The sequence below is a fragment of the Lagopus muta genome, chromosome 4 (assembly GCF_023343835.1).
Source record: "Lagopus muta isolate bLagMut1 chromosome 4, bLagMut1 primary, whole genome shotgun sequence".
NCBI lineage: Eukaryota > Metazoa > Chordata > Aves > Galliformes > Phasianidae > Lagopus > Lagopus muta.
Window position 1 is genome coordinate 29,923,121 of NC_064436.1, and position 20,477 is coordinate 29,943,597.

The 20,477-nt window shown below is 39.3% G+C and overlaps 1 protein-coding gene across 1 annotated transcript in view; it reads right to left on the reverse strand.

Moving 5' to 3' along the window:
* TNKS (tankyrase) overlaps positions 1–20,477 on the reverse strand; it is a 105,489-nt gene that overhangs the window by 74,296 nt on the left and 10,716 nt on the right. Inside the window, exon 3 of the mRNA XM_048943227.1 lies at positions 6,919–7,014. Within this exon, the coding sequence (XP_048799184.1) occupies positions 6,919–7,014 (96 nt within the window). The remainder of the gene's footprint in view (positions 1–6,918; positions 7,015–20,477) is intronic.

A 20,477-nucleotide genomic window follows, 5' to 3' on the forward strand; every position in this document is an offset into this window, starting at 1 on the left:
AGAATGGTATGCAGTGTGAAAAGGCCACTTTGGTACAATCACCCATGTATTGTGGGAAAAATGTAGTTAAGACCAAAACTGTACATGGCTGCCATAAGTTTTTGCCATAAGTTTGCTTCAGAAATTCACAGCATTGACTACAGAAAAAATAAAAAAATAAAAAACCCAAAAAACAGACTCAAAATGAACAAAAAGTAACTTACACTGAACAAATAAAATTATACAATCAACATTTACTCTTTTTTCTTCTTCAAAGGATAAGACTGGTCATTGCTCAAGGCAAAGAAACAAACAAGACGAGTGCTCTGATGCACTACAGAAATAGAAATGCTTCTTACACATTTCTGCAATCATTTTCCCTAGGGCACAGAAAATACATTTGAGGCTTTTATTTACAAGTTAGAGAAATCTTATTTGTTATTCTGTCAATTTGATACAGATTTTAGGAAAAAAAGTTTATTTTGAGTTTCATATTAAGTTTTACTGGGTATTACAGATTACATAAATAAGAGTACATCAGATTTCTGAAAGCTTTCAGACCATCCAAAAGCCTATGCAAAGAGCAGGGTTGAGAACAGAGCACTAAAAGACTGTACTGAGGTGCTTTGTGAACACTTTAAAAGAATTAATTTTCCAAAGGAACAAGTTAGAGTTTGACTCCACTGGAAGACCACTTATTAAAATGGTGCTACATGAACATCATGGTTAAAAAGAAAGTTGAAACACTGAAAAATCTAGAAAAGGAGATGGTGTAAATCAAAGCTATGCTTTTCATCAAAGCACTGATCCTGAATCACACAATGCCTCAGATCTGATCACCTACAGGCTCTACAGACTTTCAACTTCTTACCTAAATCAAGAACGCAAAAAGAACAAGTTGCCTGATCCAAGCAGATGGCCACATTCCAAAGAAGTCATTTCAAGACACACAACTTAACTGAAACACAGAATGAGGATGATAGTGCTTACCTCTAAAATAGGGAACAAAGAGATACAAAGGAGAGGCTGTCATTATTCAAAAACTAAATTCTCAAATATATCATCCAGAGATACAGTCACATTAGGAATAAATCCAAGCATATTAAGGCATGGAAACAGAAAATTTAGGCAGCAGAACGTATGCAATGGCTCACATAAATCCTTGAACAAAGTCCTTCAACATAAAATTAGAGAAATTACACAGTCATGGAATGAGAAGAGAAGCACTTCCAAGGGCTAGATGCTTCAAAGCATGATTAAAAGCCAGAGTTACTTGTTTGCACTATGACAACAAAAACATTTGAACTGCTGTTAAGTAATCTACAACGTGGAAGGAAACACTTAAATGAATGAATTACCAGATAAAACTAAAGAATTTAGAAAGACTTAAGACAAATTCGGGGAATGAGCAATAGTATAAAACAAATGAGTATCAGGAAATAAAGCCAATAAATACTACATGCATAATATAATCAGGAATTATACTCATGGGGAATCTAAACCATAAACTAAGGAGAAATTTAGAATTCCAGAGGTTTCCTGAAAACCCTTTGTTTTTTATTACTTCTGATTTTGTTACTTCTACTAAATAAAGCCTGGAACAAAGAAATGCCACTAACACTACTGTTTCATCACTACAGAATTAATTCAACTGGATGTCATACCAGAACATAATGCTCAAATCTAGATATATTATCTTGAAAGATAAATTTAGTGCTGGAAAGTGGACAAAGAATCACTGATAGAAGATACTAACACATGTGAAACTTCATTTTCACATTTTTTCAAGTAAAACTTTACATACAGACAGTATGTAAAAAACAAGGACTGCTCTTCTTGCAGAGGAAACAAGTACACAGAGTACCACACAGTAGCTAAAAGGAAATGTTCGCTCCTCTCTTCCTAAAGTGAAAAGAAACGTGAAATTAAATGGAAACACGGTGGCGTTTGAGAAAGGAAGATGTTTTCCTCCTAAACTCCGTAATTCCTTCAAAAGGGAAAGAGGGAACTGGAATCACACACAAAACAAGACTTTCTTAAACTTACGCTTTCTAATATAACAAGATAGTCACAATTATAATGTTACCTAAAAATAGGGGATTGTCCATTAATTCAAGGATATACACATCCACTTATCAGGAACTTACAGATGAGGGCTGTTTCTATGATAGACTTGACGTTACATAGATGCTACAAGCATATTTTGCTCACATCATTCTAAAGACAGGATGAGCTATGCACCTGCATTCCTGAAGGCAGGTCAATGGTTCTAATAAATCTCCAGAAAGTAAACCAATTATAGCCAAGGACTCCAAATGAACAGGCATCATACCATACCTGTAGCAGTTATGCAAATGGCCTCTTTCTTTCCCAGTAAAAACAAAGACAACAAACCTACTTGAATGCTAAACAAATAATTACCGAGGCCTTTTCCAGTACTGTTTAATACCACTTGCTTCAAGATATAAGCTGACAGCTCATCAGAAGGCAAGGATATTCCTCACATGGCTGGATTTCTCACACTTGTCTTTAAGGCTGCAGACTCTGGTCACTTGTCAGAAGATAATTTCAGAAAAATGGAGAGCTCAAACCATTCAAGCAATATCTGTCCTCCTTCCCTTTGCAAATGTTTCTCTTTTTCTCAGGGCTGTTTATGATGCTGCTTTTTTAAAGGCAGAAGCTACACGTTGTCCAAATGATTTGATTCTGGAGGAGGCAACATGTAAGAATTAGATCAATAAAAGGAAAGGAGGAGGAGGTTTGCAGGTGAAAAGATTATTCTAATGAAATCAAAAAGAAATGCTAGTATCCATCTAGTACAGATGGATCATTAAGTGCACCTGAAAAGAAATATTATCAAATCAGAAGGAAAGATTAGGGGATTTAAGACTGTCAAATAATAAAAGCCACACAAACAAAAACTATAGCCCTCTTCTCATCCCAATAATTCTAAAATTAATGAGTTGTGCCTAGCATCCATCTTCTGTTCTGCAATGTTCCATGAACTTTTTGGAATGAAACATCAGATTTTCCCCTTCCTGGCAGGCAGCTCACTTCAAAAAAATTCTGCAAATATATTTCAATACATGGACTATGCTCCCCACTTCAATTAAAAAGCTGACATGACAAGGAGACAGAAATATGAATCCTCATTAACACTTCTGATAACCTTAGCATGACTGTGCTTTCACTCAAGCTGTCCTTCACATCCAAAAAACCTGTGTGAGAAAAGCTTAATAGCACCTAACTACTTTCCTTATAAAAGACTTTTCCACAGCAAATAGGAAGATCAGAATCTTGTTCAACTTCAAAAATTGATTCTGTTAACAAACAAGACATCATTTTCCCCCTTTCCAAAAAATCTTTCCTCAATCTGGAGAGGCGGCAGTTAAGCTTTCTTCGTTTGGACCTCTTTCAAGAATGTAATGCCTTAAGCCAATCAAAGCCAACCTTGCAAAGCAGTGACGTGGAACAGTGAAGAATATATTACCCACCTAAGCATCCTCAGCCCCTGCTAACAGCTCAAGTACAGAAACAACTGTTCGCATACAGAAGGCAGTTCTAGACAGCAGACAATATGGGGAGGTGGCAAAAAAAGCATCAATATGTGAACATTCAAACTAAATCATTCTCATTAACAATATTGCTGGCTCTTCATATACTGCACAGGAAAGATATAAAAGGATATCAATGTTTAAAGAGGCAATAAGCAGTTGAAGAGAATAATGAAGACTAATAGGACTTGAACTGCAATAGCTCCCAAAGGCCCTCTTCTGGATGGGAGTCCCACAGTGCCAGGCACAGCCACCAACATGAGTCCCCAGCTCAGAAACCACACGTTCCAAATGAACAAAAATTAACTAGGATATTAATCTGAAGTAACGGCTCTGTTTATCAGATGAGATATTTTTAGAGCCTGTACTAGCACTTTAGCCTAGAGAAAAAGATGCTTACAATCTCTTTCTGATAACCCAATTCAGGAACAGTAAGAGAAGCTAGGGAAGAAAAAAAATCTTTGCACTCTAAGTCACGAAGTGCTTGGCTCACACAAATGGTGCTTATTCCGCAGAAAGGGAAAAAAGACTGCTTTCCTGCTTAAGTACTAAAATGCAGGTTCACCATCTCTATAAATATTTTTTAAGAAGCTGAAACTAGATGGTTATTGCAAATTACAATGAATTTGATGGAAAATAATTTTTTTTTTTTTAAGTCTATTTCCATCCAAATGTTAGCCTACCCTTTGCGTTGCATAACCTTTTCAATACATTTTAAGAGAATAGTCTAAGAAAATGGCTGGAAGTCATCCCAGAAACCAGTGCATTATATATCCTTTCTGCAAATGGGGAGAAAAAGATACTATACACTCTTCTAGACTGAGAAGCAGAAAAGAACGCATCACTGTGGATTCAGCACTTGCTGCCAGAACACCTAGAAATGTTCTTTATACACAGGAAGCATCCTTTTTGAAACCCATGCAGAAGTCTTTGTCAAACTGAAAAAAAGATTTTATCAGCTACCAACACATTTTCACTTTATTTCTAAGCTGCAAGCCAAACACTGACTATTAACATACTTCATTCACAAAGTGATTAACATCAATGCATGAATTTGATCAAAAAAGTGATAAAAGGAACCCTGCTCTCCCACAATCAATAGAGCAGCAGTGTGGAAAAGTCTATTAAGGTCAGACACTTGATAGAAAAGGCACTAAAAATAACATCTTCAGAACAGCCCTGACACACATACTGTTTAAAGACATGCAGTAACAACTACAGATTGTGCTTTCAGAAGCATTCCACTTTTAAAAGCTCTAAAAATCCCACTGTTCAACACTAAATACTGGAAATTAAGTTAACATCCTCCTGATTCTTAATCCAGTAATACCTTTAAAGTCTTGATGCACCTAATTACAAAGCATTGCTGTAGCTAAAGATTATCCCAAGCCAGATACAGCCTAAGAAATCCCTTAAGCCTCCTTCTTCCAGAGCGATGAAGACAGACATAAAGATGATAACATAGGGAAAATGAATGAGAAAGTAGCAGCCTAACAGGGCTGCTAGAAAGCAGGGCAGCATCCAGAAGAATTAAGCTCTTAGTAGAAAGTTTCCATTTAAATGGCATCCAAAAATCAGTTTCTTCAATGTACTGGAAGCATACAGCAGGTAAAGCAGGAATCAAACTGTTTACAGACTGGAGTTAAGGTGCACAACACAGAGAGAGCCCAGCACAGTCAAGAGCCACCTTGAGGACAAAGCTGATAAAACCAAAAACTGATTTTCTCACCCAGAAAAATAAAAAATCCAAATTTACCTCACCTTATTAACACTAAATATCTAAAGAGCAGCAGAATTGGATTTGTGTGCATGTGTTGATATGCACAACCTGGCTGCAACCATTCATTTCAGAAGCTTGGTTATTTGGGTGCCAATACACAAGTGTTAGGGTACAGATGCTGCATTCACATAGAGGGCTGCTTCTAACCCATCTCACTGGGCTGCAATGACACCTTGCCCTCCGCTATGCCTATAGCACAAGGCACTAATCCAGTGCCTAGAGAAGTCGACAGAGAAGTCATGTGAAGTCATCAGCAGAGACCCTGCATATTTTGCTATGCCCTCAAGCTCCCTCTGAGCAGTCTGAGGATACATCAAAAGCAGTACCCCCCAAACGGTACACATACCAAGCTCCCACAACCAGGTGTTAAACAACCCTTAAAACCATTTAGTTACTTTGACTCCCAGATGCCCTTTGCATTCTCAACACCTGTACAACTGCACTACTAAGAGCAAAAAAATCACATTAACCTGCTTAATACAGCTAACATAGAAATTAACGCTGTAGGAATGTGTTTAAATTTGACACTTAGTAATTAAACTAAACCATATGTATTTAAAGTGCATTGTTCCAGAAGCACCCTCGAATCACTGCAGAGCTTTAGATAATTATGTATAGCAGTCAGTGCGTACTGGAAAGAAAAGATGAATAAATGTTCCTGACAAAGTGGAAGGAACATCATCTGAAGAAAGAATTTGGGTATTGGATAGCACATAACCTATAAATTATGCTGTCAAAAAAAAAAAAAAAAAAGACAAAGAGATAGGGGAAATAAAGGTACAAAAACAGCTATTTCTTTAAGTGGAGCTTAGCTGCCGAATCCTTTTCTATAAATCTAATCGTACACATTTTTAAATCAAGGATTACTTTGTTTTAAACATTCTTCCCTACACGTCAAAATCTGCACATAGGAGCATGTATTTCTCAATATTTATTTGACAAGCAACTAAATTAAAATTGTAATGCTTACTAGTATGCTACAACAGTCAATTTATAAAAAAAAGCTGCATACAAAGTTGTATATTATTTACATGAAAAATACTATCTGGCAGCTAGTAGTCCCCAAAAAGAGAAGAAATCAATAGGTGACAGAATTCTATCAAAAACGACTAATGAAGAGGAAGAAGAATGAGGTACCATGTGGATCTGCAGCAAAATACGAGGTAACTGTTAGTCTCTGCAGTCAGTAGCAGGTTGTCTTTCAGATCACAGGTACTTTTATAGTTATACAATTGTCCTTGCTTGCTCAACACTGAAGGTCTTAAAACAACTGACCTGGTTATTATTATTTTTTGTAGGCTGGGGGCTCCTATTCAATCTCACATTGGATAGCAATTTCAGAAAGTAACACAGAAAGGCAGTGAATAACGAACAATGTTATGACAGACTATTGCAGTTTTAGCATAAGTAGAATAAGCAAACCTTTAGCAGCACAGCAGATTAATGACAGTTACAACAAAACGAAATCTGGTAAAAGGCACAGTTTCAAAATTATCAAACACAACAGATCATCCTAAAGGCAGAAGAAGGCTTTTAAGATACTGAACTTGCACACGCAAAATGAGCTACAGGGAACAATGCTGAGGATGGATGTAAGCATCTTACCCGTGAGTACAGCTTTTGCAGAGGGGTCTGCCAGATCCAGCGCAGATTTCCCATCGGTGTTCCGAATGTTTGGATCAGCTCCGTGCTGCAGCAGCACTGTGCAGGGAAAGCAGAAACAGTATCTTACCTCAGGGATACACAGATTATTTACAGTTAAGTGTCTCCTCGGCATGATGTAGGCACAAACACACATTGCACAATTTTATTTCCTCCTCTTTTTTTTTTTTCCTTTCCTCTTTCTCCCTTCTCCCCACCCCCCCCCCAAGCACTGCAGCAAAGAATCTCCTCCAGAGTAAGGCTAAGTTGGCAAGTTAAGATGTAGTAAGATCACATGACTCCTCCTGATAAACATGAACCCTGAATCTCTCACAGAGCTCAGGTCTGGGTCCCTCCTGTCAGCTGGGAAGCTGTGTGTTCCCTGACTCACACTGGTAGATCTCCTAACTGCGAAACCATCTCCTGCCTTCACCACCACTACTGCTGCTTGTTACCACTCCTGATCCTTTTTCTGCTCAATATCCAAAGGCAACCGTGCGTCCGTACAGCAGCAATGCTCCAGCCTTTTAGGGGCTCACCACTTAGGTGCAATATCTTAACCACAGCATAGCAGCTTGCCCTCAAGAAGCACAGTAAATAAGGTAAGGTGCGTCTTGGTACCTGCAGCCCGTATGTTTAGAAGCTATTATTCTCATTGTTTCCCCTGTGCATACACTAAACCTACACAAAAATCCAGTTACATTAAAAAACTCAGAGTGCAAAATGCAACTGTATGCCCAGGAAGGAATTAACAGTGAATAACCGCCTACAAAAGCTCATCCAGAAAAATGAAATTGACAAAGAAATCCAGAACAAAAGTAACAGAATTATATTGCAAGCACAATTTTAACTAGAAATAAACTTATTTGTAAATTAAAATCTAAACTGTCAGTACTGTCTTTATTCAAACCTCTCTTCTTACACAATTCCAGCTTTAAATGTTTATAGCACTGCCAAATGCCAGGTATTTCAGTTTAATGGGTGCTATGCTAGATAACTTGCCTTAGGCTGAATTTTTTGCAAAAGCATGGTTCTTTAATGAAGTAAACTGACTTGTTTTATGCTTTGCCAAGAAGCTGTGATTCCTCCATGGTTGTGAAGGAAGATAAAAAGAGGGAGACTGAGCTTTTACTAGGAGGGTTGTGTTTTGTTGGGTTTTTGTTGTTGTTGTTGTTGTTGTTCAAATTTGCCACATCAAGAGGAAGGCACAAAAATGAAAAAGTTCAGCAAGCACACGCTGAAAGAGCCTCGTTAGCACCTGGCACCCATGTTTTCTGAAGATGCTATTTGTGTTTAGAAATATTACAGGTAGAAATGACTCACAAGAGTCATTTCATGAGAAATATTACATCCAGAAATGACGTCACAAGTCAGTCAAGCACTCCAGCAGGAGGCGGTGAACAGGACCTTTTCCAGATTTTCTTAAATACAGACAATAGAGAATGTAAGTAAAATAAGTACAGGTAAGTATCTGCCTGGTGAAGTATCTATCTGGTGAAGAAAGTTATTTGTCCCAAAACACATCAGGGGAAGAGCAAGACCTAAAATGATGAAATAGCATGCCTGGATGAGAAGACAGGAGGATTCATGTGGAAAAGAGTGTGGAACAAAGAGCTAAAGAAAAATAATTGAACAAGATGTTGCTGAGTTCCTCTCCATCACATGTGAGAAGTTGTGGCAGTACAGTGAAGTTCCTGCTGAAAAGGGAATCACAACTTTATAAGCAGAAAGAAAAAAAAAACAGCCCAGAGAACTACAAACCAATCTTACTTCTGTGACCAGCAAGGTCATAGAGCAGATCCTCCTGGAAATCATGCACATGGAAAGCTGAGAGGTGATTGGTGACAGCCAAATGGTTTCACTAAGGCTAAATAGAGCCTGACAGATTTGGTGCTCTTCCATGACAGGGTTACAGCATTGGTAGATAACGGAAAAGCAACTGCTGTCATCTACCTGGACTTGTGCATAGCATTTGACACTGTCCCATATGATGTCACTGTCTCTAAAATGGAAAGAGATGGATGTGACAGATGAATCACTCTGTGGATAAGGAATTGGTTGGATGGTTGCATTTAAAAGTTGCAGTAAATGGCTCAACACCCAGATGGAGACTACTGGCGTTCCTTGGGGGTCTGGATTGGGACCAGGCTTATTTAACATCTTTGTCAGTGACTGGGACAACAAGTTTGTGAATGACAGCGAGCTGGGTAGTACAGTCAACACACTGGAGGGAAAGGGATGCCATCCAGAGGGACCCTGGACAGGCTCAAGAGATGCACCCACGAGAACCTCAAAGTTCACTATGGCCAAGGGCAAGGTCCTGCACCTTGTCCTGCCACTCCCAGACTCAAATACAGGCTGGGTAACGAGTAGATTAAGAGCAGCTGTGGGGATAAATACTTTGAGACACTGGTGAACAAAAAGCTGGACAGCTATGTATGCTTGCAGCCCAGAAAACCAACAGTAACCTGGGCTGCATCAAAGCAGAGGTAACAACAGGCCAAAGTAGGTGATTGATTCCCTCTACTCTGCCCTTGTGAGTCCCATCTGGAGCACTGTGTCCAGATTTTAGGCGTCCAGTATGATAGGGATGTGGAGCTGTTTGGGTCCAAAGGATGGCCGCAAAGACGATCAGAGTGCTAGAGTATCTCCCCTACAAAGGCAGGCTGAGGGAGGTGGGCTCGTTTAACTGGAATAGACAAGGCTTCAGGGAGAACTCATTGCAGCTTTCCAGTACTTCAAGAGAGCTTATACACATGCAGGAGACTGACTTTTTACATGGGCAGATAATGACAGGACAAGGGGGAATAGCTGTGGATGACCCACCCCCAGAGGTGCTCGAGGCCAGGTTGGATGGGGACCCAAGCAATTCTGCCCATAGCAGTAAGATTGGAACATCAGGCTTTTCAGAGAGGAACATCTGAGATTTGATCAGAGTTTGGAGGTTTGGATTGGCATACAAAGCAAAGCTGAGGCAGATTAAGGTACAAGAATGACAACCTCAATATGAGAGGTAATAAGGTTTAAGGGGAGCTACAATCTCCTGAGCCAGATGCTAAAACAAGCAGAGTTGCAAGTCTACCAATTCCTCTGTCCTGTGCAAGCCAACAAAAAAACATCTTCCTGCTACTTCTCCTGGCACAAAAAGATGATAACTTGCTGCTCCTTTCAGCTATTCTCTTGGCCCAAACAGCCAAGTAGTATAAATGCAGTATACTTAAAGAGTCTAGTCATGCCAATGAACTCCAGAGAGCTTTGGTGTGGCTTAACAATATTCAATTTTCACATCAGTTTTTAATGTTGTTTTTGTTTTTTTAAATCTAAACACATACATTAAAAATTGACTAAAGGTGTGTAAGCTGTATGCCTACAAAACCTCTGACTACCTGTGGAACAAGCACTTGAAAGGGCCAGACCGAGTTCAGAAAAAGAACTTGTCGCAACTCCTTTGCGGTAACCATGAGACTTAGCCTTCTGTCCCTGCAATCAGTTTTCCTGTTGGTCACAGCCCTTCTAACCTCTCTACCAGCCAAGAGTGTAGCCCTACTAACAGCTTCCTCATTCAATCCTACATACAGATCTACATAACGAATGAAATAGCAACTCAAAAAACTCAATTATATAAATAAGGACTGAATTAAAACACAGATTAATACAAAAAGCAAATGTGGATCAAAAGTAGTATTATTTCTATACTATTTGATTTGATCCTTTCCATACTTCCTCAGTACATAATCTCACAAGAAGATATCCGAGTGAGCAATATTGTCATCAACATGAATTAACAAAAGAAATGCAGCATTTGATGTTTAGCCTATTGGTGTAACAGCTGTACTTTTACAGTTGGCAAACCACAGGTGGCTTTTAATTGAATGTTCTGCTTGCAGAAAACCTTCAGCACTTCAGCCCAACGAAGTCTTTTCTAACCACAGAGTATTTGAGATCTAGACACAGTGTGTTTCTAAATTTCCTTTTCAATGCACCGGCACCATACAAAAAATGTCCAAGACAGATCTCCTGTTTGAGAAAAATATTCCCTTTATAATGAAACACAACAGAACAAGCCATTTTAGCCAAGCGTAACTATTTTGGACTTCAAATACTGCACACTGCTTTTAGAGGACGTTTTCTGAGTAGCGTTAAAAGGAAAAGTGGCAATAGTTTGAATCAAGAGCTCGCTGTTAACAGGCAAGCATTTGGATCGCATGTACACAAATTCACTCCCGGAACTTTGTTAATGAACAGATTTTGATATGCTGCTTTTATTTCCCTTGGACTGAGGATGCACTGGGGTTTGTTGTTTTTCTGCGCTGCATGCAGTGCCTTTAGTAATCTAACAATAGAACCTGACTATCATTGCCTTTTCTACAAATCAGATCATACAGTGTAAAGAAGCTGCTCAATCTATTGAATCTTCATGTTATATATTGATATCAAAGCTCTGTATGTCTAACTGTACAACATGATTCTGTAAAAAGGTGCTGCACAATCTATTTTTATCCTCATTATAACTGCTACAATACTTTTCCTGATTTCCAGTACCACCTGAAATGCTTTAATTACACTATTATTCCCAATCAGTACTACAGACAACAGACAGAGCCTTCCATCTAAAACAGAAAATTCTTCCAGTATTGCATAGATCATGAACTACAACCACAAATCATTTCAGATACTGCCAACTTGCTACAGCAGGATGAATCCTAAAATTACACACTTGGCCCCCAGCCTCCTGGCACAGCTATTTTGAACTGCGAAGCTAACTGACACTACCTCTCAAAAAAGTCCACCAAGAACAAACATTCCCATTTCTAGGCCATTTCAACTTCCACACTTTCACCAGGAAAGTACAGCAAAAGCTTCCATTGTTAACTATGCAGCAGCAAGAGAGCCTCACAAGAGGAAGAAAAACAAAAAAGGGAGCTTGTCTAAACACAAGACATCACTTAGTCAAATACCCTTCCTACTTCATATTGCCCGAGCTAAAAGCGCACCAAAGGAAAATATTTCTTACTGAAGGCAGGGACACAAATAGAATGGGAACAGAATGGGAACAAAAAAAATCCAATGGGTAGGCATGATCAAAGATCAGAATATTTCTGTTAGAGTTGCCCAGGGCCAGCATCCACAAAATTCCTTGAGTATACCCACTGGAATGCTGATGTAAAAGTTCACATTTTGTTTCCAATCGGATGCACGTAAGTACAAAAAAGGCACATCCAAACTGTTTGAGTGCTGGGAATGAAAAAGACAAGAATAGGCAGACCTTCCAGAAGCATCTGCACTTAAAACAGCCTAGTGTTTTTAACGGCACTGCCAAAGTCTTCAGCTCCTCACATTTCTGCCAAGGAAAACCTTAGTCCTGCCTCATACTGTCTCTTCCCTCCCACTGAACCACTTTATCCCACAGTGCTGTTCTCACAGTCTCTTCCAGATACCCTAGCTCTAACCTTCATCTTCTCCCTTTTCAACTTCACTTTCTGAAAAAGACCTCTAAAGGTCCTTTCTAAACTAAATTACAGTAGCTTTATGTACTTACTCCCAAAGTATCAAGGTACAGAGAAAACAAATGCCTTAAGAAAAAGCCCTCCTTTAGTCTCACAATATATTGCACAGAAAGAAAAAAAAAAAGGATACCCCCAAGTTACTCAGCTTTTTATAAATCTTAGTTCCCAGGAACATGAAGATGTCAGCACCAGCCCATACAGGTCACGTTTCCAAATTATACACAACAAGAAATGTCATGTCCTCATCTATAGCCAAGTTCTAAAAATATCTAGGCAACAACACTGGAATCCAATTTATTAATTTTTTACAACCAAGGCTAAATGCCTCATCTCCCCCAACTACTTCTATACGTAAATCAAAACTTTTCACATTACAAGAACATGTAATTTCTAGGCAAGAAATTACATTTCTGTGATTCAAACCTAATAATCCTATTTTGCTAAGCTAGCAGATACACGAGTGCTTTTGCAAAATTACCTAATACAAAACAAAAGCCCTAGCATCCCATCCTTAGCTTCATAAAGTTGGCTATAAAAGATAATCCTACTACAATATTCACCCCCACAGCTGCGTTACTGCTCAACTTCTACTTCTGTGAGCAATTCCAGCCTTGGCTGCATGATAAAAATGCAACTATTCACTAGTCATCAGAACTACAAGGTGAAAACATGATAGGCAATGTCACTACAGGCCACAGACAGCTCAAAAGGTAAGTGCTACAAGTGTCCACTTGATCTATCTATTCCCACAAGCCTGGAACACCACTGACAGCTTATCTACGAGGAATAAGAAGTAGTAAAGCAGTACCATGCTCTTGAACATCACTCTGTAATAAAAGCCATCAAGTGTGAATCAAGAGAGGATTACGGAGCAGAAAGCAATAAGAGTGATAAAGGATTTACTTAAATGTCACGGTACAGCAAAGGAGACAACTGGGCATATCTGGAAGTACTGCTGGTGGCTTTTTGGTAAGAGAAGATGCAAAGCAGGTTCAGAAGACAGGAAAGGAATGCATTTGGTAGGGAAGAAAAGGGCAAAAAAAAAAGCGCACAAGAAGCAAAAAGGAAGAACTAAAATATGGTAAACAATCAAACCTCCAAGGGAATTTGCAGAGAAATATAATAAAAGTCATCACAGGTGAAGGTAGGAGAATAAGAAAAAGCAGCATAAGACTGGACCTCCAGCAAAAAAGAAGTCTGTAAACAGTGAACTGCTGAAGACTTCAAAGACCTGCATTAGTGCAGCTGCTTTGCAGGGTTTTGCTGCTCAGATGGCAAACTGGAATGGACTTCTCTAGGCTGAGGGCTGCTCTCTGAGACACAGACTTGCTAACCTGAGAAATTACATCCAGCTACTCTCAGCACCCTGGGAAAAATAGGCTGTGCAGAGCAGTACTTAATTTGAGATGGAAAAAGGACGGTGCCCACACCAAGCTTCAGAGGGATGAAGGTATATCTCTAGCAGGATAAGAACAGACAACATGCCAAGATGGGGGTAGGAAAGCCTTCAGCATCTCCTGTTGCACCTCTTTACAATGTAAAATTGTAAAGCAGTCTCCTGCAAAACAGTACTATCGCCAGTTACAGTTTCATGTGGCCTATGCTGCCCACACTCTCTGTTTGGGAGCTGCAAATGTTTGGCCTAGCAAAGAGGAATATTAGGAAAGTGATCAAGTGATCTCTTGCCCAGTCCAGTTCATTCTGCAATTACATGATGTAGTTTGGTTGGCAAAAGAAAGGACAGCAGAACACTAGTCAGTGACATGAGTTGAAAAGAATCATTTCCCTGTTAGCAACAATTCCTAGAGTATATCCAACATCAACAGACGAGGACCTGGTGGGCAATACTGGCTTCAATCACTTCAGCTGTCTGCTTTCCTTACTGCCCTTGGTCAGGGCATCCCACTTCCCCAGTACCCCAGACAACAGTTCTACAGCCAACGAATCACCTTGTTGACTTTGCTCTTTGTTGGAGTCAGAGAGAGCAAAATACAAATACGCAGGCTATGGTAGTACAAAGCAGATGAGCAGAATCTTACAAAGGCGACACCAGACACTGCTACACCAAAACAAAAAACTGAAAACAGAAATAGAAAAGTACTTTCCAATAATGTGGACAAAAACAAGAGGTCTGACAGCATGAGAATGCAGGAATTAAACCTGCAAGCCAGTTCCTGAAGAAACACAGCTTTAAAATACATAAAGACACATGGTCTTACATGATTGATTTTAAGTGACAATAAGCTTTCTAACGAAGGAAGTACAGTACCTCATATTGAGAGTGACCATGAAGGAACAGCAGAGGAAGCATTATAGATTAATCACAGTACCCACTTTCTCATGCTGCTGGGGGGGAGGGGAGAACAGAAGAGAGTGAATAAGAGGGAAGGTGTTTCTGTTTTGCTTTTAGTTCTCACTGCTCTAGTCTGTTAGCAATAGGCAATAGATTACATTAATCTCCCTATGCTGAATCTGTTTTTCTCATTAGAGGACTTGTCCGGGGATCTCCCTGTCCTTATCGCAACCCTTAATTTTTATTTTCCCCCTCCATCATATTTTCTCCCTGTTCATTTATGGTAGAGGAGTAAGAGAGACTGATGTGGTAGAGCTTCACCAATTGACAGTGTGAAACCATGCCTTGTCACTAGATTAGCAACAGGTGCAGCTGAGGACAGCATTAATATACACAAGGAGAATCAACAAGCAGACAGATTAAAACATAGCTCCTTGCAGAGATACTTCTTTCTTCACGGCCAAAACAACCATCCAGTCCATGAGGAACAAGAGCTAATCACACCTCACCTCCCTTTCTTGAGGAAAGCCTGCTCTTTAAAACGCAGTCTTCACATGTATGCATATGATGCAAAAATCGAATCAGTTCCTAAAGTAACAGGATGCAATTAGCAAACCTGCAGCTAACGAATGGAGCAGAGGCTCAGAGAAACCAAAGATATAAACAATGTCTAGAGGTCAGACTTCAGCTTTGATAAATACACCACAGCAGCGGGCTCCAAGGTAGCAACAAGAACAGCATCAACAATTGGCAGGAACAAGGTCTCCAAATACTTTTTTCATTTAACTTTTCTGCTTGTTTTAGACTGGGTTTTTGGTTTAATTTTTTTTTTGGAGGGGGAAGGGGGGGGAAGAGGATACCAAGGAAGAACCTATACAAAACTGAAAATATTAAAAAGCATCACTTGAAAAGGACTTGATCATATTTTTATGTAAGCTCTAATTTTCCACAAAGAGTTTGCCCCAATCTTTTTGTGGTTTTGTTTTGTGTTTCTCCCCCCCCCCCCCCCCCCCATTACTTTTAGACTCCCTGGTGCCATTTCAGTTTCTTAACCAGATTGCCTGACTCCTGCCCTGTATGTATATCATAAACTTCACCTCCCAAGGCATGAGAAAATACTCCAGTGTGTTCTACAATTGCTTGCACTAAAGACAAGATGGTTGGTTGCTTTTTTTTTTTTTTCCCCCATAGCATACACTGATTGATTGATCTGATCTCAGCACTTCAAAGAAAGGTGGGAGAAAAGGGATGTGAGCCAGAACAAAAACATTTTCTAAAAGCCATAATTGCAAGTTCGAGCCCCCCCCCAGCAGGAAAAGATGTCTTTAAAAGGTACCCTCTGTAAATGCTCACAACAGTCTCCCGGTAAGCAAGCATGTATTAACATAGATTAGTTTTCTGCACGTAGGAAGCACTACAAAATTGCTCACTGGAATGCAAGTTTTACCTACAAGTAATTAAATATGCATATAGAGAGAGAACAAGCAGAAAGTTCTAAGGGCTGTAGGCAGCACAGCAGGCTGATAATATCCTTCTGCCCTCAGAGAATGAGCCAGAGCTGGTAGATTGCTCAGCCCACGTGAACAGCAATTCAAAGCCTCGATCCTGCCTAGACTTAACGAAGTAAATATTCCCATTTCCTTTTCTGGGTTGAACACTTTGCAATTTAAAATTTTCCACCTCAGCTAACCAAATTAAGCAGAATACAGTCTTCTAAATAGTGACACCAATCTTAGCATCACTGCTGTTCTGGTTTCTGATATTTTGCATCATGTAAGAGATGGAGCCAGAAATCTTCCCTGAAGCATTCAAGTTGGGTAGTGTAAAGGAAGCTTTGGGATTACTATGGTGAACCTGCCAGAGTTCCAGGAGATCCATGTTAAAGATAATACGTCTTTGAGCTAATGAAGCAATGCAAGATCATACACTTATGGTCTTTCATTTATTTTTATTTATTTAGTCCAGCTTACTTGCACACACACAGCAATTGCTTTTCCACAGGATCAGAACGGTGAGATTGGTAGGGACCTCTGGGTCAATATGGTCCAACTCCCGCACCAGCACGGAGGGACACCGAGAGCAAAGTGCACAAGATCACATCCAGACATCTTCTGAACATCCTCAAGGATGGAGATTCTATAACCTCTCTGGGCAACCTGTGCCAGACGTTGGTCACAGTTAGACTTAGAAGCTGTTTCCGTATCTTCAGGAGAATCCTCCTACATTTCAATTTGTTCCACTGCACAGTGGGGTTTAGGAGTCACATTCAGGTGTGAATTTGAAACAGTTATGTTAATAAGCACATAAGATGGTATAGAAAACTCTTTAACCAAAAGAGCTTTTCAAAAATACATTTTTTTCTACATTAGTCTTTGCAAACATTTAGGATATTTATTTGATGGTAAAGGCTGAACCCTCAGTATGTCACAAAAAAGTTCAAGCTCCTTTCCTTGCAAACAATTCTTCTGCAGCTATGTAGGTTCTAAGCATTTCTTTTAATATAATACTTAATGAAAAGCTAGAAACCTTAACAGCTGCCCTGATGGCTGAGTAACTGATATATATATTTTTTAATCTATATCCCAAGCTTAAAGCCACTCTAAGGACAAACTTTCACTGGTTCGTCCCAATTTCACTTCCCTGAACAAATTCATCTTCCTGCTTCAAGTTTTATTCAAGTAAGTGTCAGCTGTAATCCCAATATCCTACTTGACAGATTGGGAACCCTGCTTTCACTGCCCTTGAAAAGCAAGAGCACCAGTGCAAATCAGGCCAACAAGTAGCATCACAGGAAGAAAAAGAAGAAAGGAGAGGTAAGAGAAGACAAAGACTAATTTAAATCTCCTTCTGCATATACTAAACATTTCTCTCATGCGAAGTTTTGAGGGGAAAAAAAGATCTTGGAAGTGATACACTGCATGTGGAGTTAGCTATGTGGCTATCAGAATTCATTATTTCCCAGTGTGGGAAATTGGAAAGCCACTTCATTCCTTCTTGGTTTTGAAAACCTGAAATAGTCCTATAGGACTGCTATCACATGAAACATAAAGGGTACATGCACAAACAAAATCAAGCTCTTTTAAGCATTTAAGGGATTCAAATCCTAGCAGTAGCTCAGAACCCACCCTTAAGTGAGGTGAAGTCCACGAGGAAAAAATAAGCTACCTTACTTCAAAAGTATTTCCTTTTCCACAATCCCCATCAAGGGTGATGCCAATAAGGCCTGAGCCTCAGAGTCTATCAAGCACAGAACTGAAAGATAAGCTTAATGCATAAGAAACCTTCCAAAACAGCTTTATGAGTAACCACAATGCTCTCTCTCAACCTTCAAAAGAGGAAGTTGTGTGCCAGAGGTATCTTGATCTAACAACTTGTACCAACCACACTGAACAACAAAGAACTTTATGTGAATTAACTGAGAATACTGTGCTGTGTGAACCAAAAGGCCAATTTAAGAGCAGGAGTACTGTCTCTTAACAACAGCCAGAACAGGATATCTAGCAAAAATGTATGTTAAGAACAGGGTAAGAATATGCAATGTCTTTACAGATATCACCCAAGTTTTCAACAGTGTTGTACTTGGGGATGATACTTTAATCAGACACCAACCACAGTAACATTTTGATATTGGGAGCTGAAACTCTTCTCAAGAAGCTCCAACTTCTGCATATTTTGCATAAAACCTGCACATTGTCTAATTTTGTTAAATTGGCATTAGTTATAGTGCAGTTATCAAATATTTAAGAAATGGAAGTACAAGAAATCTTAGGGAAACTGAACAGGTCAGTCCATGAAGTAGTGGCTAAAGTCACAAGCTGGCCAGAAGATTTAGCTAGTCTCAAAAAAAAAAAAAAAAAAAAAAAACACAACACAAACCACCACCACCAACAACAAAAAAACAACCTGTTTCTGAAGCAAACTTCAGAAAGTTAAGAATACACCAAGTTCAAACAGATGCTGAACAAGCGACTAGCAAGCAGTACTACGCACATCATTCCTAAAAACTTTTGCTTCCTACTCTCTTAGACCACATTATTATGTAAAACAGTTGCATCACTTTCTATTCTTAAAGGATAGAGAGTCTATATCCATTTGTCTTCCAATCCCAGAGCTGCTTTCCACCATGTCTTGTTACACAAGGCAGTTCTAATTTTTTTTCTTTTTAGCAATATGTTCATGTTGAAGACTTATTCCACACTGCACAAATCCCTTGGCCTATCACCTAAACATCACAGCCTCTGTGGATATCACTGCAAGAATCATCCATTTCGATCAGTCTGAGTGGATTCCTCTTTTGGGTTGCACCATCCTCACATCACTCCAACCAAGAAAATAAAAACAAATTTTTGCAGCCACTTCCTCTTTGCTCCCTCTCTTATCATTTGAAATTCTACCTTTTAACTTTGCTATTTGCAGTAGCAAAAGCAATACACTAACTGTAGGATCAGTGACTGTTCACTTTAAGGACGTCAAGAAGACAACTGACTAGCCTCATCTTAAATAATGAATATGGAAGTTCAGTACCCAGTGATCACAGTGAAGCCAAGGGCACACTGACTAAGCAAGACCAAAGAATAGCTCTGCCTGCTTAGACACTGTATCATACCAAACCATTAAGAATACACAGCAGCACAAACAGCAGGATTCAAGTCAGACACCTGACCCTTTCCCAGAAAGGAACAGCATAATCGAAGAAACATGGTGTGTTTGTGTAAGCATGGAAAAATAAGGATTTACTGCAGTACAGGAATCTACAGTCATCATGAGTATTACCTGCATGCAAGACTAAAGCAAAACACAGAACAAGAGGTAAGCACTCAGTATTTTCAGTAGGCTTCAATCACAGAAAATGCATTTTCTGAACTTGCTTCAATGCTGGGGAAAAGCATATCATTAAAGAGAGGCAGCTGCCATTGTTTATTATATGACAAGTATTTAACTGCCCACGCATTTTACAAGCAAAACCCTTTATGTTCTATAGTCATACTTTAATCCATGCTTTCCATTAGATCTGGAAGAGATCCAGGAGCTCTGTAGACCTGGCCACTTCTACGCCGTAACAACTGCACATTTATCTAGAGATTGTTTTCAAACCACATATGAACTGCATTAAGACTGCATGGTTCCTGAGAAGCTAAAAGCAGAGATTGCGACACTAATCTGAAGAATAATCCCACAAAATTAAGTATTTCTGCACAACATTTAAAAATTTGTCGTAAACTATTAGCAGACACATGAAAGCAAGCAGTTAGAGCCTGCAACAGTGGCATCTGCTCCATTACCTGATTCTAATACGAAGCTGCTTCTTCCTTTCTTCTACCTTCCTTTCCTCCCTGTTTGCTAAAAGTTAATATTAGAAGACATACATTACTGTATGTATTACTACAAATACATTACTGTAAGTTTCAGACATTATTGTACTGTAAATCCTTGATGCAAGTAATCAGACTCCAATTTAATCATCATTTGTAAAGAAATATCGCTAAATAAGTGCCTTATTGTTCCCCATAGATTGTTCTGTGCCCAGCAGACAAATAAGGAAGAGACTCATTTTCCTGATGCCTGAATTTTAGGAAAGAGGGGAAAAACAACTGGGAAAGTCTAAAACTCACAGTTAAGCTGCAACACATTAACAGTGACAGTGCACTACCAACTTGATGCCCACAATCCGTTGGTTTCAAGGATCCTCATAGTTCAAGATGGGCACAAAGCTACGCAAAAGG